The sequence below is a fragment of the Pelodiscus sinensis genome, chromosome 9, assembly GCF_049634645.1.
Source record: "Pelodiscus sinensis isolate JC-2024 chromosome 9, ASM4963464v1, whole genome shotgun sequence".
Classification (NCBI taxonomy): domain Eukaryota; kingdom Metazoa; phylum Chordata; order Testudines; family Trionychidae; genus Pelodiscus; species Pelodiscus sinensis.
In genome coordinates this window covers 4,221,584-4,244,478 of record NC_134719.1, presented here as the reverse complement: position 1 = coordinate 4,244,478, position 22,895 = coordinate 4,221,584, and the positions used below count along the sequence as shown (strand labels likewise).

Here is a 22,895-nt window from a genome sequence, read left to right as displayed (position 1 = left end):
TAGAGAAAACAGAGAGAGAGAAAGAGAGAGAGAGAGAGAGAGAGCACTTAAGGAGACAGGAGTGAAATTCTCCTCAAGGTGGAGAATCTGCGCAAGGTCTTCTGGGCCACGAATTCTCTCTGCAGGAGATGGGGAGCAGGCGGAATGGACTTGCAACAGGGGGCTGTGCACCCCGAGAGGGAGGGGAGATTCCATCTCCCCCAAACTGGCTGAAGTAGAGGACCAAAATCTTACACACAGTAGCCATGCAGTTCTGTAGCTCTGTGCTGCAACCCCGTCTCCTTTGCAAATTGCAATGATAAAGCTGAACTCGTCCCTCACATTAGGGAAACAACAGGGCTGCCTGGGCCATGTGTTATTTTTTAGATACGTTTCAAAAACATAAATTGTGTCCAAATTTTGCTTTGCAATTTTTAATGGAAGAATTGAACCCAAAACCTAAAACTGGTGGGGCTGTGTCTAGACTGGCCTCTTTTTCCGGAAAAGCAGCTGCTTTTCCGGAAAAACTTGCCAGCTGTCTACACTAGCCGCTTGAATTTCCACAAAAGCACTGATGATCTCATGTAAGATTGTCAGTGTTTTTGCGGAAATACTATGCTGCTCCCGTTCTGGCAAAAGTCTTTTTCCGAAAAACTTTTGCGCAAAAGGGCCAGTGTAGAGAACAGAGATTTGTTTTCTGCAAAAAAGCCCCAATCGCGAAAATGGCGATCGGGGCTTTTTTGTGGAAAAGCGCGTCTAGATTGGCCACGGACGCTTTTCTACAAAAAGTGCTTTTGTGGAAAAGCGTCCTGCCAATCTAGATGCGCTTTTCCAAAAATGCTTTTAACGGAAAACTTTTCCGTTAAAAGCATTTCCGGAAAATCATGCCAGTCTAGACGTAGCCGTGGAGGTGTTTAAAAGCTGGTTTTGGGTAGAATTCTTAGGCTGCTTTTTTTTTTCTTCATTTCTACAAAACAGTTTCTGGCTTTACATTCAAAAAAGGAAAGCTGTCAGAAATGAAATTTTCCTCTGCAAAATGTTTCCTTCAGTCCACAAGCCACTTTTGTGGCCAAAATTACACGTTGATGAAATAATATTGATGGTTTCTAGTAAAGGACATTGCATGCAGCAAAGCAATGCAGAATCAGGTGCAATATTTTAAACCAGTGACTCTCAGGTTCAGGAGATGTTAATAAGCTATTAACATTACCCCAAAGACCCATAATTACAGTATGTGAATTCCTTGTTTCACTTACTACAGTACTATCATTCATACTTAAACAGCGTGACAGGGAATATTTAGTGAAGAGAGATAAAGATATAAAATTTTCACAGCCAAATAACTTACCAAATAGCTGATCAGCTACAACTGATGAAACACACTGTAAAAGCACCCTGACTAGTTAATGGCATAGAGCGGTTAATAATTACATCACACAGCATTTTACTGTCATGTGCTGCAAAGACCGGCAGGAGATACATTAAAGAGTGAGTTGCAGCTCATGCCCCTCGGTCTGAATATCATGACGTTAAACATCGATTGGAGGACAATCTGTTTGCATTTGGATGCTGGGAACTTTGCATCTGGGTGCAAAAATGCAGAAATCCCCCAATGCCGGCAGCATGCAACATTGTAGATGTTTGAAATAAACTGTCCCTGTGTTTACAGACATAGCAAAGCTTGGGAACTGAAAACAAACTCAAATATATTTCCTACACAGAGGATGCCTTTTAAGTGGAGGCGAGTGTCAAGTGACTTCTATTCCATTGGATCAGCCAAAACCTGATCTGGGAAAGCAGGTTTAACTACAAGCAGGGGAGCAGCCTGTGTGAAGTCAATGGGATTCTCTGTTTGCTTAAAGGACAGGAGCTGGAAAGGACCCAGTTCTTACTGAGGTTGTAGTTTTCTTTTCCCCCGCACAAACATGCCTTACCATGGCTGGCCTTACCATGAGGCAAACTGAGGTGGCCACCAGACTGTGGAGGGGCACCGCTAGTTCATGCTTTTTGAACAAGGCATTTGAAGTTGTTCGTTCTCCTTTACCTGGGGTAGGTAGCAGAGCAGTCCCAGGAGAGGAGTAGAACAGGAAGAAGGCAGGATTGGCCCAAGCAAGGGGACATGGGGGTGTCATTTGAGCTCCCGCCTCAGGTGCCAAAATGTTGTGGGCCGGCCCTGGGTGACATACAGCTGTGGTCTCGGTTAAAGGGGAGGACAGGACAGGCATCGGTAGGGTGCCCACATGTCCCAATTATAGAGGCACAGTCCTGATATTTAGGCCTTTCTCTGATAGAGGTGCCCAGACCTGTCGATGGGAGGGGGGCAAAAGGGGCAGCTGCCCCGGGGCAGAGGGCCTGGGGCTTCTGGCAGCAGAGGCGGCAGGTGAAGGCCCATGTTAAATAGCTGCTGTAGCCCTGGCCGCATGGGCTGAGCAGTGTTGGGAGGTTGGTTGTGGGAGGACAGCACCGAGACCTGCCACTTCTGCCCAGGCTCTGCCCCTCCCAGGGGCCCAGAGCCGGCTCTCACACCTTGGCCATGGCAATGCCGTCAGCAGCCCTGTAGGTGCCTCTATGGCATGACCCCAGCCCGAGCTTTCACTCTTCCTGTGTGGTCACCTGAGCAGGCAGGACCTTTTCCTAACAGCTTCACCCGCCCCACGCGCTGTATTTAGTTTCCCCCACCTGTGCCCTGTTGAAATTATGATGCACCTAGGGGTATAACCCCACGTCTTTCCCTACCTGAGAGTAGTGGCCATACAGCCAGTGGCTGGGGGGACCCGGGAAGCTCTCCAAAGCTTTGAGGAGCTGCTGTCTCTTGTGGTACAGCTGGGTTGCTTTCAGCAGCACGCAGATGAGGCAAAGCCCCGGAGCCAGGTACAAAAGCAGAGAGGAAGGGTTTGCTATTTTCTCCAGCACAGAAGCCATGGCCCTGCCTTCTCTGGGGCAGTGACCAGCTCTGAAGCTCGCCCTGAGCTCACATGTCTTATGTATCTGGGGAGCCAATGGTGAAAGCAATAGAATTCCCTCCCCTCTGCACTCCTCCCGGCTTGTGTGGAAAGCTGAGTGCAGTGTTAACCACTGGGATTGTACAGCAGGGAGAGAGCTGGGAAGGTCTCAGCAGCGATTGGCCAGGGTTGGCTTGGCAGAAGACCCCACTTCAATGGGAGCTCATTGCTCCTTTCCTCCTACTTCAGGTGTCTTGCGGCGTCCCAAGGAAACCTAAGAAGAATATTCCCCCGCAGGCAGGTTATCCGGACACTGCGGGATTGTGATGGTCTTTCCAGAAGCCCGCCCGTACATGGCTGTCGTGATTGGTCCAGCCTGGAGATGATGCTGCGGGACAGCGATTTCGTTGATGAGATGCTGTAGTTTGGAGCTTGGATGCACCCAGGATGTTTTCTTTTGGTCCGGTAGCTGGAAAAAGCAATTCACGGTGGCTAATTGGCACTTGGTGCTCTCACAAAGTACCTGCATAACACTGCTATTCTCTTTCCTCATCTCATGCTGACCAATGGCAGTCCATCATATTGCCATGTTGTTACCAAGGCCTGCTGACCGGGGCGGGGCGGGGCGGGGGGGAAGCAAAGGGGAGTATTTCCCAGAGATCCAACAATTCAAGAGGAGCAGCAGCGGCTGGAGCCCCGGCCCTTTAAATCACCACTGGAGCACTGCACGGCACACTCTGGGCACCTCTGAGGGCTTCCTAGGGGAGGGGATGGTGCGACCCCACTCCTTCGGCCTGATGCTCTGCATCTTGCCTAGCAGCCCAGCACGGCTGACGGCACCCCGGTGATTGCCAACCCTTGCGTTAAATTCCTTCATGAGAATCAGTTTGGGCTACAACAGATGGAGACGCTGTGAATTTGTGTAAATTTGCAGCAGAACTTTTCCTTCTCATCGTCTGCATTTCTCATGGTAGGTGCATAAGTGCTAATGACGGTAACAGATGGCTTATGTTTTAATGGCCATCACAGCATTGTGGGACAAGCATTTATGCTGTTAGGTAGTACTTTAATTCAACCAGAGCCTCACAAGCTATCTCCTACACCAGCGGTTCTCAAACTGTGTTTAGTGAACCCCTCCTGGGATTATGTAGAAAGTTTTGTTTTCAGAAGTTTGAGTGCCCCTGCCTTAACCTAACATCTTCAAAGAATGTAACGTGTATGTCGACACTGCAAGGTAAGTTCCAGGTTAGAAGTCAAGATAGTGGCTCCTGGGTTTTTTAACACTGAGTTTTTCAGCCTCAGTCCAGCCACCCATATCCCAGATTTCCTGGGCTACGTCTACACTGGCATGATTTTCCGGAAATGCTTTTAACGGAAAAGTTTTCCGTTAAAAGCATTTTCGGAAAAGAGTGTCTAGATTGGCACGGACGTTTTTCCGCAAAAGCACTTTTTGCGGAAAAGCGTCCGTGGCCAATCTTAGACGCGCTTTTGCGCAAAAAAGGCCCGATCGCCATTTTCGCGATCGGGGCTTTTTTGCGCAAAACAAATCTCAACTATCTACACTGGCCCTTTTGCGCAAAAGGGACTTTTGCCCGAACAGGAGCAGAATAGTATTTCCGTAAGAAGCACTGATTTCTTACAGTAGGAAGTCAGTGCTTTTGCGGAAATTCAAGCGGCCAGTGTAGACAGCTGGCAAGTTTTTCCGGAAAAGCGGCTGATTTTCCAGAAAAACTGGCCAGTCTAGACACAGCCCTGGTGTTTGCCCAAGATGCAGTCATGCTAGCCTTTTGTTCATGGTGCATTGTGGGAAAGCTTGACCTTCCACCAAACTTGATTGAGCAGAGGATAAAGAAACTTGTCCAATGTGATACTTCTGAGGAACTCCCAGAGCATGACTCCAGCAGTGTGTCTACATTGCAATGCAATAGGGCCTGAAACCTGAGTCCCATTTCACTAGCATTCCGGCTCTTCCCCCTCGTGGGGTGTTCATACCCTGACTCTGAGCTCTGCGTTAGCATGATTTGTGTATCGCTGGAAGGAGGTTTAGGCTTAAACCCAAGTTCAAACCCTTGGCACTCATCCGTGTAGCTGTAAAACTAACATAACATTCATTAATCCTTGCACTCATGGTGAATCTTAATACATTTTGGAGTTTTGGGGGTGCTTGAAACAAGTGTTTGGGTTTTGTCTCACTTTAAAAATAAGGTCCATTGGTGCATTGTGGACCCTGATCAGATTTCAGATCTGTGGTTTGTCAGTTTTGCTGATGGGTAAACTGAGGCACCGAGACACTTGATTCATCTGTATTAATGCCAGAAGAGTGTCTGATTCTTTGTTTAGATTTCCTGATTCAGGGGGAGGGAATTGATTTCGCCAGCTATGCACATAGACACTATTGAGCCTGATTGACTTGTGGCTGAACAGGGATGACCTTGGTAAGATTACTTACACTGCAAAATCAGTCTTGGACATTGCCCTCTAGAAACCCCTGCTCTGTTAGCTTATGGAAGCAAATCAGTCACATTCCACAGTGCGTGTATTTTACCAAATCGGCCACTTCTTTCACTGCTTGCATTAATTCTACAAACGTCCGGAGCCAAATTGGGCATAGGTTAGCAATAGGGTTGAATGGGCCCATCGCGCTAAGAGCAATGAAATATTTAGGGGCTCTCCGTGCCCTGGTCTTATTTCAATATAAATGGTGAGGTTTTTAGCATGAGTATTTCTACATCCTCACAGATATAAAGGGCCAAAAATCCAGCTGAGGATCTGACACAAAAGATGCCGATTTACAGCTTTTTGTCCCCATAAGGACCACAAATATACCTCTAATTGCAAGATTTCATATTTTGAAAGCATCCAGAAAAATACATGCAAAACCCAGAGCCTTGTAGTGACCAGGAAAACTGATCTGTCAGTTACTGAACATAGCAGCTTTCCACCTAGCTGGCTTCTTTGCTTGTTATGCAACTAGGGATAGTTTATGTACAAACTAAGCCCAATAGACATAGTTTTACATTAAAGTCCAAGGTTAATTTAAATGGTCTTTTCAAGTAGCAGAAGGAAAGACACAGACTGCAGCCAATCTGTGCACAGAAAGTTTTAGTGGGAGATTAATATTTGCTGGGTATCTCTATGTCATGTTACTCATTTTGTATCCGCCAACTAACTGGCAGCTTTTCCTATATGTTCTAGCTTAAATGATGGTGCCATACACTGGAGTTTAAATGATTGAAGAATGACAGCTCATTAGCATAATCCCACATGCAGTTGACAAGCCAGACGAGGGAAGGGGGGAGGAGAAGAGGGGAAGTGACTTGCCCAAGGTCTTGCAGTCAGTAGCAGAACTGTGATTAGAATCCATCTCTCCAACTGTCATGCCCTAGCCACTAGCTAATACTGCACACCCCAACAAGCAACTCTGCCGATTGTCAAGGTGTGACTGTGTGGGAAATCTGCATCTGCTGTGGATCAGCGTAAGGTTGTGGACTCTCCCTCCGGGCATATCTTCAGCAAGCAGCAAACTCCATTTTGCATGTGGGGTTTGAGCGCCGTCTTTTCTGTTCCCTCTGCAGAGTCAGGCTGAACTGAAGTTCTGACAGGGCTGAAAACCCTGGGCCGTTAACTGGTGATGTTCGTCTGCTCAAATACCAGCATATTAAACAATAGGTCTAGATCTCAACCAGGGAAACACGTGTGTCAGTTGGAACACAGGCTGTCTGCCAATGACCAGTGAGGTTGCCTCGTAGAGGTCTGTGATCATCTGTTAAGGCTGTTCCAGGAGCCACATGACAAGGGCCTGAAAGGTTCTAAAGGGTTGCAGTTAAGGGTTGCTAGCGCAGTTAAGGGTTGCTAGCGCTTTGTACATCTGGCCACTAGGTGAAGGCACTAATTGCTTTGAATCCAGGGTCCATTAGGTGGTGTTGGAAATGAGAGATTTGATAGATCTATGTCATATCATCCCTTAGTCAGACCTTTTCCAAGCTGCAAAGTCCCAGCCTTATTAACCTCTCCTCATATGGAAGTTTTTCCAAACCCTTAATAATTTTTGTTGTTCTTTTTAGAACCTTTTCCAATTCCAATATGTCCTTTTTCAGATGGTACAACCACATCCATCTGGATTTATATAGAGGCAATATGATATTTTTTGTCTTATTAACTACCCCTTTCTTATCGATGCCCAACATTCTGTTAGCCTTGTTGGCAGCCACTGTACACTGAGTGGTGTTTTCAGAGAACTATCCACAATGACTCCAAGATTTCTCTTCTGGGTGGGAACTGCTAATTTAGACCCCCAGCAGTTTATATGGCGAGCTGGGATTATATTTTCCATGATGCGTTTACTTTGAATTTCATCTGCCATTTTGTTGTCTGGTCACATTTCATAGCCTGCTTTGGAGCTAACTACCATGAGTAGTTTTGTATCACCTGGCAATGTTGCCACCTCACTGTTTACCCCCTTCTCTAGATCACTTATGATTATGTTAAACAGAACTTGTCCTGGTACAGATGTGTGGGGGACACCACTACTTACCTCCCTCCAGTCTGAAAACAACCATTTATTCCTATCCTTAATTTCTGACCTTTTATCTAGTCACTGATCCATGAGAGGGCCATCCTATTTTGCTTAGATGAGGGACCTTGTCAAAGGCTTTCTGAAAATCTAATTACACTATAACCAGTGAATCCTCCCATGTCCACATGCTTGCTGATGCCCTCAAAGAATTCTTGTAGATTGGCGAGGAATGATTTCCCTTTACAAAAACCAGGTTGATTCTTCCCCAACAAATCATATTGATCAATGTGTCTGGTCATTCTGTTTGATACTCTAGCTTCAATCAGTTTGCAAGTTGCTGGAGTTAGGTGTACTGGCCTGTAATTGCCAGGATCACCTCTGGAGACATTAAAAAAAAATTGGCATTGTATTAGCTATCTGCATATGATCTGCTGATATCATTAGCAGATCAAGCAAGATAAGGAATCAAATCAATAAGAACACCATGTAAGACATAGACCTAGGAATAGCAGCTTATAGGTTTTATAAGGCAGGGGCTTTATCCTGGACACAGTGCTCTGAAAAAGACCTGCTGAACCATCAGCTGGACACTGTTGCAAAAAGGCTAGTGGAATTCACACCGTTTTTGATGATGTGTGTCCAGAACCAGCTCTCTGAAAGCCTTGGGGAGGGAGGTGGTAAGTGATTGGTGCAAAATAGACCAATGTGCTGCCATGTGAGGAAAAGTGTTGGGACTAGTGCAAATTACAAAGCACCAGTGAAAATTGTGTTTTCATTAGGAGTTTGTGCTAGTGCCTAAATTCCCAGGCTATGTCTACATTGGCGGGTTGTTGCGCCAGAAATATGCAAATGAGGCTAAGCGTGGAATATCGCCGAGCCTCATTTGCATAACTAATGAGCCGCCATTTTTGCGGAAGAGGCTCTTGCGCCAGAAGGAGCTGTCTACACTGCCTGATTATTTTCGGGAATAGGGGCATTGCGCAAGAGGGGTTTTCCTGTTCAAGAAAGGGCAGTATAGACGCATCTTCTGGCGCAAGAGCATCTTCCGCAAAATGGCGGCTCATTAGGTATGCAAATGAGGCTCGGAGATATTCCACGTTTAGCCTCATTTGCATATTTCTGGTGCAACAACCCGCCAGTGTAGATATAACCCCAGTGTATGGAGGCCAGAAACCTCCAGTTGGATGGCTGGGCTCTAACGATGGGAACCGAGGAGACACCAGAGGAAGGCGAGCTAGGTCCATTTCGGTGATGCGCCCGACAGTCTGTGCTAGAGAAGAGATGTGAAATTGCACCCCGAGCTCTGCTTGTGGCCCCAGGACCCAGCGTGAGGGGCTGCGGGAAGGGGACACGTGCTGCCCTCGGCCCTGCATGGGTTGAGACCCAGGGACGTGCTGGCTCAGCTCCAGTGCACATGGCACCGATGGGTGAAAGTGCTTCCTAGCCAGGGACAAGGTGCTTGTGATGCTTCTTCCCCCCATAGCGAGGCCCTGTGGTCTCCTGCCAAGACTGCAGCTCACCCAGCTGTGGGGGTGGGGAAGGGCCCAGGGAAAGCAGCTGGGCCTGAGGATTCGGGGAAGGCTGTGGAACAGGTTGGCTGAAGGGGGGGCTGTCCAAAAAAACACCCATTGATTGCGTTCCCTCAGGAACGAGCCGATCCTGCTGACACGGGGCTCCAGGGCTTCTCAGTGCAGTTTCTTCAAGAGCAGGTGGATCCCAGTGCTGGACTTGAGGACAACCTGAGGAATTTCCTTGGGCGGTTTGGCTGGATCAGGAGAAAGCTCGAAACGGAGCAGAGTCAGGGCCAGGGCCACTTTCAGCTCGTTCATGGCAAACTGCTGCCCGATGCAGTTCCTGGAAGAGGCGGGGGGAGCCTGTCAGAACAGACGCTCTGGCTTCGCCAGCAGCTTCCCTTCACAAATACACCCGCGGCACTTTGCTAGCGGAGTGGGGCAACCCAGCTCGTTGGGTCAGCGACCATCTCCCCTGTGTGTGTACAGCACCTAGCACACTGGGTCCTCAGCTCAACCGGAGGTTTTGGCTCCTACTGCCTAGGGAGTCCCTGCACCCACCACTGTAGAGATGCCACTACTGGGTTACAATATGGCAGCTGTTCAATAGTGCACAGCAATGCTACCGGGCAGTTTTTGGAGAGGGGGTGAAAAACATTCTTCCCTACTGAACTTGCAAGGAGTTATGGCCCCTATTCTGCTGCAGTGTGCCAAGGGATCCTCTTTAACCACTGGGGAGATTTTCCTAATGCCCAAATGGCAGTTAGGCTCCTAATTCCCATTGGCTTTCAGAGTCTTTAACTGCCACATGTGCATGGAACTCCTCCCGCTCCGAGTGATGGAGAATTCAGTCTCACAAGTTTGGTTTTGTATTTGTATTGTTTGTATGTGTAGAGGCTTATAGGGGTAGTGTGCTGGGAGAGAAGCTGAGCCCTGATTAGGGGGGCGGGGCTTAATTGATTAAGGGTCCTATAAAGGTAGCCTTCTAGTCAGGCAGCGGCATAGATAGCTGCAGCGGCACAGGAGGAGCAAACAGAGCTGTAAACAGGGGAGTTTGAGTGGGAGTTTGTATACTGGAACTTGATTGGGGTTTGTTTTTGCTGTGGAGGGGGTATTCTGGTCTGTTTTGGTGTTCACTGGACTAATAGGATTTTGGTGAGAAAGTAGATAAAACACAGAGGCAGTAGTGGCCATGGCCCAAGTAGTAGAGAACACAAGGAGGAGGATTGGATGTGGTAGCTGCGGTATGTCCATGATTCTGGAGGGGGTACCTGAAAGGAGTTTTGTTTGCATGAAGTGCCGCCTGCTAGAGCTGATGGAAGAAAAGATCCGAGGACCGGAGATGCAGGTGGAAACTCTGGTCGAGTTTAGAAGGGGGTTTGAGCAGGTAATAGCAAAGGCATGACGTGGCTGAAGGGGAAAGCTTAAATATGCAGATGGAAGCAGGACCAAGGGCCTCACAGGGGGGACTGCTGGGTGAAGAAAATGGACAGTGGAAGCATGTGACTAAGAGAACCAGGCAGAGAAAAAGATGGGTCAGTGAAGGAAAAATAGAGCTCAAGAACAGGTATGTGGAGCTGGAGAATGAAGAAGGGGTACAGCAGGTAGATAATGAAGATAGAAAGGTAAGGAAGAAGAGAAGAGTGGCTAGTCCCATAGATAAAGGAAAAGAGTTAATGGAGACAACACCAATAATGAGCATTAGGAGGATACAGGATGGGTTAAAGAGGATTACAAGGGAAAATAGGAATAGCAAGGACTTGCAGCCAGAGGAACCAAGAGATAGACCAGATAATTGCAGGTCTATGTGATTGGGGACTCCTTATTGAGAAGAATAGATAGGCCTGTAACCAGAGCTGATCCAGAGAATAGAAGAGTGTGCTGTCTGCCAGGTGCTAAGATATGGGATGTGGAACTGAGGTTGAAGAGGATTATTAAGGGAGCAGGAAGGAATCCATTGATCATTCTTCATGTAGGAACAAATGATACGGCTAGATTCTCGCTGGAACGAATTAAGGGAGACTATGCTAGGCTGGGGAGGATGCTCAAGGAAATTGAGGCTCAGGTGATCTTTAGTGGGATTCTGCCTGTTCCTATAGAAGGGCAACTAAGATGTGACAGGATTATGATGATCAATAGATGGCTTAGGCAGTGGTGTTATAAGGAAGGCTTTGGGATTATGGTCACTGGGAGGCATTTATGGACAGAGGAGGGAAATAGACTTCTAGGATGGAGGCTGGCTCAACTGACTAAGAAAGCTTTAAACTAGGAATTTGGGGGAGACGGTTGGGAGATGTCCAGGTAATCTCTATGCCGGATTTTAACACTGAGAGGGAGGAAAACGAAGTAAGAAAGGATATAGCTGGGGGTAGGAGAATGTACATGAGGAAGGGTAGGGTGGATACTAGTCTAATAGGTCATATTGGAGGTACAATGTCCGGGCCAAATTGGGTAAAGAATGTGAATGAGGCCAAACATCAAAAATTAAGATGTTTGTACACCAATGCGAGGAACCTAGGTAACAAAAAGGAGGAACTAGAGCTATTGGTCCAGGAAGTGAAACCAGATATTATTGGAATAACAGAAACATGGTGGAATACTAGGCATGACTGGAGTACAGGTATTGAAGGGTATGTGCTGTTTAGGAAAGACAGAAATAAGGGTACAGGTGGTGGTGTCGCATTGTATATCAAAGATGAGGTAAATTGTAAAGAAATTAAAAGTGATGGAATGGAGAAGACAGAGTCTGTTTGGGCAAAAATCACATTGGGAAAGAAAACTATCAGATCCTCCCCTGGGATAGTGCTTGGGGTGTGTTACAGACCACCAGGATCCAATTTGGATATGGATAGAGACCTCTTTAATGTTTTTAATGAAGTAAATACTCATGGAAACTGCATAATCATGGGAGATTTCAACTTTCCAGATATAGACTGGAGAACAAGTGCTAGTAATAATAATAGGGCTCAGATTTTCCTAGGTGTGATAGCTGATGAATTCCTTCATCAAGTAGTTGCTGAACCAACAAAGGGGGGGTGCTATTTTAGATTTGGTTTTGGTGAGTAGCGAGGACCTCATAGATGAAATGGTTGTAGGGGACAACCTTGGCTCAAGTGATCATGAGCTAATTCAGTTCAAATTAAATGGAAGGATAAACAAAAATAAATCTGAGACTAGGATTTTTTATTTCAAAAGGGCTAACTTTAATAAATTAAGGAAATTAGTTAGGGAAGTTGATTGGACTAAAGAAATTATGGATCTTGAGGTGGAGGAGGCCTGGAATTATTTTAAGTTAAAGTTGCAGAAGCTGTCAGAAGCCTGTATCCCAAGAAAAGGGAAAAAATTTAGAGGCAGGTGTGTTAGACCAAGCTGGATGAGCAAGCATTTCAGAGAGGTGATTAAGAAAAAGCAGAAAGCATATAAGGAGTGGAAAATGGGAGGGATCAGTAAAGAAAGCTACCTTATTGAGGTTAGAGCATGTAGGGACAAAGTAAGAAAGGCTAAAAGTCAGGTAGAGTTGAACCTTGCAAAGGGAATTAAAACCAATAGTAAAAGGTTTTATAGTCATATAAATAGGAAAAAAACAAAAAAAGAAGAAGTAGGACCGCTAATTACTAAGGATGGAGTGGAGGTTAAGGATAATCTAGGAATGGCCCAATATCTAAACAAATACTTTGCTTCAGTTTTTAATGAGGCTAATGAAGAGCTTAGGGATAATGGTAACATAACAAATGGGACTAAGGATGTGGAGGTAGATATTACCATATCCGAGGTAAAAGCCAAACTTGAACAGCTTAATGGGAGTAAATCGGGGGGGCCAGATAATCTTCATCCAAGAATATTAAAGGAACTGGCACATGAACTTGCAAGTCCATTAGCAAAATTTTTTAATAAATCTCTAAACTCAGGGGTTGTACCATTTGACTGGAGAATTGCTAATATAGATCCTATTTTTAAGAAAGGAAAAAAAAGCAACCTCGGTAACTATAGGCCTGTTAGTTTGACATCTGTAGTATGCAAGATCTTGGAAAAAATTTTGAAGGAGAAAGTAGTTAGAGACATTGAGGCTAATGGCAATTGGGACAAATTACAACATGGTTTTACAAAAGGTAGATCATGCCAAACCAACCTGATCTCCTTTTTTGAGAAAGTAACAGATTTTCTAGATAAAGGAAATGCAGTGGATCTAATCTACCTCGACTTTAGTAAGGCATTTGATACACATGAGGAATTATTGGTTAAATTGGAAAAGATAGGGATTAATATGAAAGTTGAGAAGTGGATAAGCAACTGGTTAAAGGGGAGAATACAGCAGGTTATACTGAAAGGTGAACTGTCAGGTTGGAGGAAGGTTACTAGCGGAGTTCCTCAGAGATCAGTTTTGGGGCCAATTTTATTTAATGTTTTTATCGCTGACCTTGGCACCAAAAGTGGAAGTGTCCTGATAAAAGGGTGTGTCTAGACTACAGGGTTTTGTCGACAAAAGTGGACTTTTGTCGACAAAACTAAACCTGCGTCTACACTACTGCTGAGTTCTGTCGACATAACGTCGACAGAACTCAGCAGTTTTGTCGACGCTGGTAAACCTCATTTTACGAGGAATAATGCCTTTTGTCGACAGAGTTCTGTCGACAGAAGGCATTATTGCATCTAAACTGTCCTTTGCGTCCACACTGTTATGTCGACAAAGCAGCTTGCTTTGTCGACAGAACTGAATGTAGTCTAGACGCTCTTTGTCGACAGAAGTTTTGTCGACAGTATCTGTCGACAAAACTTCTGTCGACAAAACCCTGTAGTCTAGACGTAAAATTTGCGGATGACACAAAGTTGGGAGCTATTGCCAATTCAGAAAAGGATCGGGATATCATACAGGAAGATCTGGATGATCTTGTAAATTGGAGTGATAGCAATAGGATGAAATTTAATAGTGAGAAATGTAAGGTTATGCATTTAGGGATTAATAACAAGAATTTTAGTTATAAACTGGGGACACATCAGTTGGAAGTAACGGGGGAGGAGAAGGACCTTGGAGTCCTGGTTGATTATAGGATGACTATGAGCCGCCATTGTGACATGGCCGTGAAAAAGGCTAATACGGTCTTGGGATGTATTAGGCGAGGTATTTCCAGTAGAGATAAGGAGGTGTTAGTGCCATTATACAAGGCATTGGTGAGACCCCATTTGGAATATTGTGTGCAGTTCTGGTCTCCCATGTTTAAGAAGGTTGAATTCAAACTGGAACAGGTACAAAGAAGGGCCACTAGGATGATCCGAGGAATGGAAAACCTGTCTTATGAAAGGAGACTTAAGGAGCTTGGCTTGTTTACCTTAACCAAAAGAAGGCTGAGGGGGGACATGATTGCACTCTTTAAATATATTAGAGGGATAAATACCAGGGAGGGAGAGGAATTATTTAAGCTTAATACCAATGTGGACACAAGAACAAATGGATATAAGCTGGCTAGTTGGAAGTTTAGACTTGAGATTAGACGAACGTTTCTAACCATTAGAGGAGTGAAGTTCTGGAACAGCCTTCCAAGGGAAGTAGTGGGGGCAAAAGATCTATCTGGTTTCAAGATTAAACTAGATGGGTTTATGAAGGGGACGGTTTGATGAGATAACATGATCTTGGTAACTAATTGACCATTCATTATCAGTGGGAAATAGGTCAATGGAGGGATGATAGGAGTTACTATAGAGAACTTTCTGGGTGACTGGCTGGTGAGTCTTGCCCACATGCTCAGGGTTTAGCTGATCGCCATATTTGGGGTCGGGAAGGAATTTTCCTCCTGGGTAGATTGGCAGAGACCCTGGAGGTTTTTTGCCTTCCTCTGTAGCATGGGGTACAGATCACAGCTGGAGGATCTCTGCATCTTGGGGTCTTCAAAGTATTTGAGGGCTTCAATATCTGAGATATAGGTGAGAGGATTATTCTAGCAGTGGGTGGGTGAGATTCTGTGGCCTGTACTGTGCAGGGGGTCAGACTAGATGATCATAATGGTCCCTTCTGACCTTAAAGTCTATGAGTCTATGAGTCTAAGTGATGGATCTGGAGCTGCTCTGTAATATCTAAGGGTGACCGTAGTCCCATTGGATTATTTGGGATGTTTACAATGTGAATATTTTGTATTAATTTTAATATGGGCTAGTTAGGAAAAACCAAGAAGGAAGGCAAAAGAATGAATCACAGAATCACAAAATCCTAGGGCTGGAAGAGACCTCAGGAGTCATCAAGTCCAGGCCTCTGCCCAAGGCAGCCAACTAAATCATCCCCACGTAAATCATCCCACCCAGGGCTTTGTCAAGCTGAGACTTGAAAACCTCTAGGGATGGAGATTCCACTCCCTCCCTAGGGAACCCATCCCAGTGCTTCCCCACCCTCCTAGGGAAATAGTTGTTCCTAATATCCAACCTGGACCTCCCCCACTGTAACTTGAGACCATTGCTCCTTGTTCTGCATCTGTCACTACGTGGATAACCTTTCTCCATCCTCTTTGGAACCTCCCTTCAGGAAGTTGAAGGCTGCTCTCAAATCCCCCCTCACTCTTCTCTTCTGCAGACTAAGTAAGCCCAAATCCCTCAACCTCTCCTCATAGGTCATGTACTCCAGCCCCCTAATCATTTTAGTCACCCTTCGCTGAACCCTCTCCAATGCGTCCACATCCTTTCTATAGTGGGGGGCCCAGAACTGGCTGCAATACTCCAGAAGTGGCCTCTCCAGAGCCAGATAAAGGGGCATAATCACTTCCCTAGATCTGTTGGCAATGCTCCTCCTAATGCAACCTAATATTCCATTCACCTTCTTGGCTACAAGGGCACAGTGTTGACTCATAATCAGCTTCTCATCCGTTGTAACCCCCAGGTGCTTTTCTGCTGAGCTGCTACTTAATCAGTCAGTCCCCAGCCTGTAACAATGCTTGGGATTCTTCCCTCCCAAGTGCAGTATTCTACAGATTTCTTTTGTCCCAATCCTCTAATCTGTCTAGAGATTGCTTGAGATAAGCCACTGTTCCTCAAATGCTTGTGTTAAGAGTAAAAACCAGGAGAGGAAAAGACCCCTGAACTCAGGGGATGAAGAGCACAGTGCTATGTTTAAACAGGCACACTCTTCTGAGAGTGGGGGGTAATTGCTTGGGGGAGTCAGGCTGAGACACAGAGACCTGTGTGGGTGAGAGAAAGTGAGGCCTGCTTATATTCTCATCAGGGGATGGTCAGCCTAGAGGTGGGATAGCCGTGCCTGTCGGCTCTTTGGAGGTTTGAAATCTTCCCTTGCTAAGTGCTTCCTCCCTTCTGTGCAATAACCAGGCCTTTGGCTGTAAGCAGCCTGGCTGGTCACAGAGCCCTGAAGGGAAGAACTGCAGGGGTCTGACCTCGGCTGGGCCTGTTGGGTCCCGGGGCCTGGTCTGTGAGTGGAAGAATTACAGGGTCCAGCCAGGAGAGGCCTGAGAGCTGAGGGTTTCACTGAGAGCCCCCAGAGGGCGCTGCTAGCCACCATCACACCGTGCTTCTGCCAAACGACTGTGGCCTGTCAACCGCCCTTGGGGCCATGCCGCCCGGCTCTGTGGGCATCGTGAAGCAGACACAGGAGTGGTCAGAGGGGCCAGTCACTAAGAACCAAACTCTGGTTCGGTGCATTGATGTAGGGGTCTCCACACCCCCCAAAACCCTACACACCCCACATGACGGACACAACCATATGGAGCCAGCATGCTCGTGCTTAATGGGCATTTGGGACATCCTGGCCCAAAACCTGGCTTTGTTTCCAACCGACACCCCCAAGAGAGAGAATGAAACATCCCCCACCGTGCTCCAGCTGCGAAGGGCACAAACGCATGGGAATGTCTCTGGGCCATGTTCTCTGGGGAAAACCTCATGGGATCAAACACCTGCAGGGAGAGAGTTTAAAGGTTTGTGGTGAGGCCCAGTGATTCAATAGCAGCGGCGGTAGCTGACGCCCCCCGACCCTGTAAATCATTGTGGGAGCTGTGCCCTTTCCACTCGAGACCCCAGCCCATGTGAGGAGACGCTGACATGGATACTCTTCTAGGGCAGCAGCAGTGAGAAGGGACAGTGACGTCCCCTCCCACAAAGAACCAGTCCCTCCCAAATGTGAGTTGTGCTGACCAGGGACATTCAGTCACCCTGTAAGCTGGGGAGATGCCGTCTTAGCACAACACTTATGCAGCCCCCTACCAAAAGGGTGAGGCCTTGTGCTGGGACTGAAACGCTACTGCCCGTCTCCTTCAGCTGTAAATGCTCTTGGAAATGTCACCACAGTTGTCAGAAGACTGGGGCTGCGTCTAGACTGAAGGCTTCTTTTGCAAGAAGCTTTTCTGGAAGAAATCTTCTGAAAAAAGTCGTCTGAAAGAGAGCGTCCACACTGTCAAAGTGCATCGAAAAAACAATCTGCTTTTTCGAAAGTTAGTGTCCATTCAGCGTGGACGCTCTCTCACATTTCAGCTGTGATTACCACGCACGGAGTGACCACCAGAGCACCTCTGCTTTTTCCTCTTCCCTCTTCTTTCGAAAGAACTCCCTCTTCTCTGTCCACACACGCCTTTTCCCAAAAGAGCTCTCTTGGAAAAAGGCTTCTTCCTCATAAAAAGAGGTTTACCAATGTCAGAAAAATCCCTCTGTTCTTTTGATTTGTTTTCAAAAGAACACGATCGCAGTGTGGACGTAAGTGAAGTTTTTTCGGAAAAATGGCCATTTTTCCAAATAAACTCTGTAGTGTAGATATAGCCTGGGAGAAGTTGCTGGTACAACCAAGAGCATCATCTGGTGCATTTGCCCCCAAACACTATGAATCATTATTCCACTGGACATTTACATACACGGCTGTGTGTAAAGACAGACCATTCTACCCGGTACTCTGCCTTTCTATGGTACTCAGAATCGTTAGGGCAGCCTCCTGGTTTGCGGATCTATTGCACTGTTCTTCTGGACAGATGCTACTTGACCTGGGTAAGGTCAATATTATCCTTGCTTTGCACACAGGGAAATGGAAAAAGGGAGAAACAAGCAAAGCTTTGCTCAAGGAAATTTGAGGCAGAGCCATGGAGATCCATGCTACCCAGTCCCTTGTCCCAATTATATGACCAGCTCTTCTTTCTGTGATGTGAAAAGTACCTCTGGATCTTGCCAGACACTTGGGTTCCTATGAAGACAGTAAATATGCACAGACACCCGAGAACCTGTAAGCAAAATAAAAAAAACAACAACTTTGGTGACCTGACAGAGCAACATCTGTTCAGTACAATACAAGAGCCTGTTAGAGGGCCTTAGTCTTCTCAGCCAACACTCCTGCTGTCTGAGAAATGTCCTGAGTCCATTTTACATACATGTTTTCACTCCCCTTAGCCCTGCAGAGGTGGCATTAAGTGATGGGAGAATGAGCTGGGTTCTATTCTGGCTCACACATCATCAGCAAATGTGATGGGTCTCACAGTGTAATTGTAAGTGCAGAAGCAGTATCGAGCTATGGGTTTATCATGGGGAGAGACAGGCTCTACACAATTGAGCTTTTTTTTAAATCAACAATCTGGAAGAAAAGATAAAATCATCACTGATCACACATGAAGATGGCACAAAGTGTGGGGAAGCAGTCAGTAATGAAGCAGGCAGGTTACACTGGTCTACAATTTTTTAGAAGTCGTCTGCTTCAGAGATAAAATGTGCTATTTATTATGTTTTTTATGTGCTGAATTCAAATATGACAATTAAAACAACTGATTGGCTACTGTTTCCAAGATATTGGCTACTGTTTCCAAGTTTTTACATTTTACGTCTATGCATATTGAGTAGATAGTAGAGTTTTAATCATAAATTGTAAACCTAGGTCTTTTCATGTGTTTATGGTTGCTTTACATGATTATATTTCACCTGTCCTGTTTATGTAACACTTTAAAAATCAGCAAAAGGGTTATATAAATAAAATTTATTATGAAACAAAAGGCAAAAAACTATTATGTACATAGTTTAGTCCTATTCAGTGTTTACTTGGCACTTCTTGGCTTGTGTCTTGTATTCATTAAATGGAGCATATCTTGTCACTGTCCAGCAATAGTCTGCAAGCATTGATAGAATCCATTTGCCCTGATAGCGTTTCTCCATTGTTGCAATGTCCTGGTGAAATTGCTCGCCGTGCTTGTCGCTCACTGCTCTGCAGTTGGGTGGAAAAAAATCTAGATGAGAGTGCAAAAAATGTATCTTTAGTGACATGTTGCAACCAAGGCTTTTGTATGCCTTGAGGAGGTTTTCCACCAACAACCTGTAGTTGTCTGCCTTGTTGTTTCCGAGAAAATTTATTGCCACTAACTGGAAGGCTTTCCATGCCGTCTTTTCCTTGCCACGCAGTGCATGGTCAAATGCATCATCTCAAAGAAGTTCACGAATATGAGGACCAACAAAGACATCTTCCTTTATCTTAGTTTCACTTAACTTTGGAATTTTTCCATGGAGGTACTTGAAAGCTGCTTGTGTTTTGTCCATGGCCTTGACAAAGTTCTTCATCAGACCCAGCTTGATGTGTAAGGGTGGTAACAAAATCTTCCTTGATTCAACAAGTGGTGGATGCTGAACACTTTTCCTCCCAGGCTCCAATGACTGTTGGAGTGGCCAATCTATCTTGATGTAGTGGGAATCTCTTGCACGACTATCCCATTCGCAGAGAAAACAGCAGTACTTTGTGTATCCAGTCTGAAGACCAAGCAAGAAGCAACAACCTTCAAATCACCACAAAGCTGCCACTGATGTTGGTCATAGTTTATGCACCTCAAAAGTTGTTTCATGTTGTCATAGGTTTCCTTCATATGGACTGCATGACCAACTGGAATTGATGGCAAAACATTGCCATTATGCAGCAAAACAGCTTTAAGACTCGTCTTCGATGAATCAATGAACAGTCTCCACTCATCTGGATCGTGAACCATGTTGAGGGCTGCCATCACACCATCGATGTTGTTGCAAGCTACAAGATCACCTTCCATGAAGAAGAATGGGACAAGATCCTTTTGACAGTCACGGAACATGGAAACCCTAACATCACCTGTCAGGAGATTCCACTGCTGTAGTCTGGAGCCCAACAGCTCTGCCTTACTCTTGGGTAGTTCCAAATCCCTGACAAGGTCATTCAGTTCACCTTGTGTTATGAGGTGTGGTTCAGAGGAGGAGGATGGGAGAAAATGTGGGTCCTGTGACATTGATGGTTCAGGACCAGAAGTTTTATCCTCTTCCTCTTCCTCATCTGACTCAAGTGAGAATGATTCTGGTGCATCAGGAACTGGCAGTCCTTCTCCGTAGGGTTCTGGGCGTATAGCTGATGGAATGTTTGGATAATGCACAGTCCACTTTTTCTTCTTTGACACACCTTTCCCAACTGGAGGCACCATGCAGAAGTAACAATTGCTGGTATGATCTGTTGGCTCTCTCGAAATCATTGGCACTGCAAAAGGCATAGATTTCCTTTTCCTGTTCAACCACTGGCGAAGATTTGTTGCACAAGTGTTGCAGCATATGTGTGGGGACCACCTCTTGTCCTGATCTCCAATTTTGCAGCCAAAATAAAGGTGATAGGCTTTCTTAACCATAGTGGTTATACTGCACTTTTGTGATGCAAAAGTCACTTCACCACAAACATAGCAGAAGTTATCTGCACTGTTCATACAAGTACGAGGCATCTCTGCTCACTTTGGCTAAACAGAAATGTGTCCCTTTGCAAAATCAAACACTGACAAATAAGAGAGCATGACACTGTATGATTTCTAGAGCTGATATAAGGCAATTTGTTCAGCAGAGTGATATAAGCTTCGTTATGATTGCATCATCCATGACTTCTAAGAATAACACAATGCAATTCATATCATGTATGACATAATACCAGCTTCAGATTGCATCATTCATTGCTTTGCCTAAAAAGCAAGTACTGTCCAAACCCAGTCATAGATTTATTCATAGAGCCAGTCAAAGATGTATTTTAGTCATTTCTGGTTTAAATTGAGATCCCGTCCCTTTATAACTCACTTATCCTCCGCCATTCGCAAGTCAAGGGTCGTATATACTGACCCAATAGCATATCTTGAAAACTAGAGCCAATCAACAATTTTAAGCATCATTTTCGTTCTCAGTGACCCAGAATTAGTAAAGTTTGACTACATTTATTTCAGAAGCATTTTGGCTGTAGAGCAGTTATGGGTTCAAAGCAATCTGCTTCATTTTGTGAACTATGCACGAGCAATCAATGTAATGCTTTGTATCAGAGCTAAATTGAAAAGTACATCTGTAGCTGGAAAAATTACAGGCTGCACCCATAGGGTGGGGGACTATCCTGGAATGCAGTGGCTGTGAAAATTTTTTTGAGATGATTGTGTATAATCAGCTGAACATGAGCTTCCAGTGTGATGTTGGGACCGAAAGAGCTAATGTGATCCAGGGATGTGTAAACAGGAGAATCTTGAGTAGGAGCAGAGAGGTTAGTTTTTCCTCTGTATTTGCTCCAGGAGCTCACAGCAGGAATACTGTGTCCATTTCCAGTGTCCATAATCCATAATAAATTGGAGAGGATTCAGGCAAAAGCCACAAGAATGATCATTGACTTTCAAAGGCTTTGGATCCATAAAACTTTCTGCCTTTGTTGAGTCAATGAGCCCATGACATGAGCATCCCGGGTCAGTCCTAAAGTGCCCAATCTCACAAGCTAACATAGCTCAGTTCTAGAGATAGTGGAATAATTCATAGCAAATTATAGCAGTTGCACATTTAAGTGATCTATCTATCTATCTATCTATCTATCTATCTATCTATCTATCTATCTATCTATCTATCTATCTATCTATCTATCTATCTAATGATTATTATGGTCTCATATTATTTGTATATGTGCAACATCTCTTGTGTATGCAAGTTCACCTAGCAAATGGGATTTCCACCTTTGTATTCTGTATACTCCTGTAAGACAAATAATAAACAATAAAAAACATATCTGGGATTTTTAAAGGAGTGTAAGGGATTTGGGCACCCAAATGCCATTCAACTCGAGTGAAATTTGGGTGCCTAATTCCCATAGGTTGATTTGATGTTATCTGCCATTCATAAGAACATTCAGCCAGCTCTCAATGGAGCTTAGAGTCAGAGCATCCCTTGGATGGATTTAGCTGGGAGGACTCTAGAGCAGTCTCAGGAGGAGACCGACATGGCTGTTCCTAGCAGTCTCTGAGGTAGGGCAGGCAGCGGTCCCAGCTACACTCCTGAGGGTGAATTGCCCTGGGGCTTAGTGAGGCAGGTAGGTGTATGCCAATATTCCCATGGACAAACCAAGAGCCATGTTACAATTTATAGTGGAACAGCTGAGGCCATGGGAGCCCCACAAACCACCTAACCTCTCCTAGATCTTCACTTGGCTTTCACAGGAGAACTTTCCCCCCTCTCATTGGCATGAACCACATCCAGGATTCCAGGTGGGACTTCAAGGGGGATGCTGTGTGTGTGGCTGAAGGAAGAATTGGGCCCTTAACAAGGAAGAGACAATACAGACCTTCTGGCAAGGTACGTCCATCATGGAATGTGATGGGTTTGCTGAGCTGTCGGGACACTCCAGGTACCGGAGGGTACAGGCGAAGGCTTTCCTTGATGCACATGGTGCTGTAAGTCATTTTGCCAAGGTCATCCCTGAAAGCAACCAGAAGTGGAGACTATGAATGAGGAAGAGCCCCTGCCACTACCAAGACATGAGTCGGGGGCATCAACATCGATATGTGAAATGATCACACCCCTCACCTATTTCTGGTGAGTCAGGAAACCGATTTTGTGGCTGAAATATAGAGATGACCTGGGCTCTATTCCCACCTCTGCCTCAGACTTCCTGCAACACACTGAGGGTAGGTCTACACTAGTTCGAATTAGGGTGGCTAATGTAGGCATTTGAACTTGCAAATGAAGCCCGGGGTTTAA

At 45.5% G+C, this 22,895-nt stretch overlaps 3 protein-coding genes across 4 annotated transcripts in view; 1 reads left to right on the top strand and 2 right to left on the bottom strand.

Annotated features, from left to right (window-relative positions):
* Window positions 1-22,895, bottom strand: part of LOC102452751 (cytochrome P450 4B1-like) — a 179,226-nt gene that overhangs the window by 19,023 nt on the left and 137,308 nt on the right. The window contains exon 1 of one of the 2 annotated variants that reach the window (XM_075935924.1): window positions 2,716-2,910. The exons of the other annotated variant lie outside the window; for it this stretch is intronic. Coding sequence (XP_075792039.1) covers window positions 2,716-2,901 — 186 coding nt within the window. The 5' untranslated portion in view covers window positions 2,902-2,910. Of the gene's footprint in view, window positions 1-2,715; window positions 2,911-22,895 lie in introns of those variants that run through there. 2 annotated transcript variants of the gene reach the window in all.
* LOC102451250 (cytochrome P450 4B1-like) overlaps window positions 3,562-22,895 on the top strand; it is a 96,961-nt gene continuing 77,627 nt past the window's right edge. The window contains exon 1 of the mRNA XM_075935928.1: window positions 3,562-3,891. Coding sequence (XP_075792043.1) covers window positions 3,889-3,891 — 3 coding nt within the window. The 5' untranslated portion in view covers window positions 3,562-3,888. The remainder of the gene's footprint in view (window positions 3,892-22,895) is intronic.
* LOC142818159 (cytochrome P450 4B1-like) overlaps window positions 8,973-22,895 on the bottom strand; it is a 38,825-nt gene continuing 24,902 nt past the window's right edge. The window contains exons 9-12 of the mRNA XM_014575193.3: window positions 22,480-22,613; window positions 18,078-18,142; window positions 16,752-16,834; window positions 8,973-9,291 (exon numbers count right to left, since the gene is read on the bottom strand). Of these exons, the coding sequence (XP_014430679.2) occupies window positions 9,123-9,291; window positions 16,752-16,834; window positions 18,078-18,142; window positions 22,480-22,613 (451 nt within the window). The 3' untranslated portion in view covers window positions 8,973-9,122. The remainder of the gene's footprint in view (window positions 9,292-16,751; window positions 16,835-18,077; window positions 18,143-22,479; window positions 22,614-22,895) is intronic.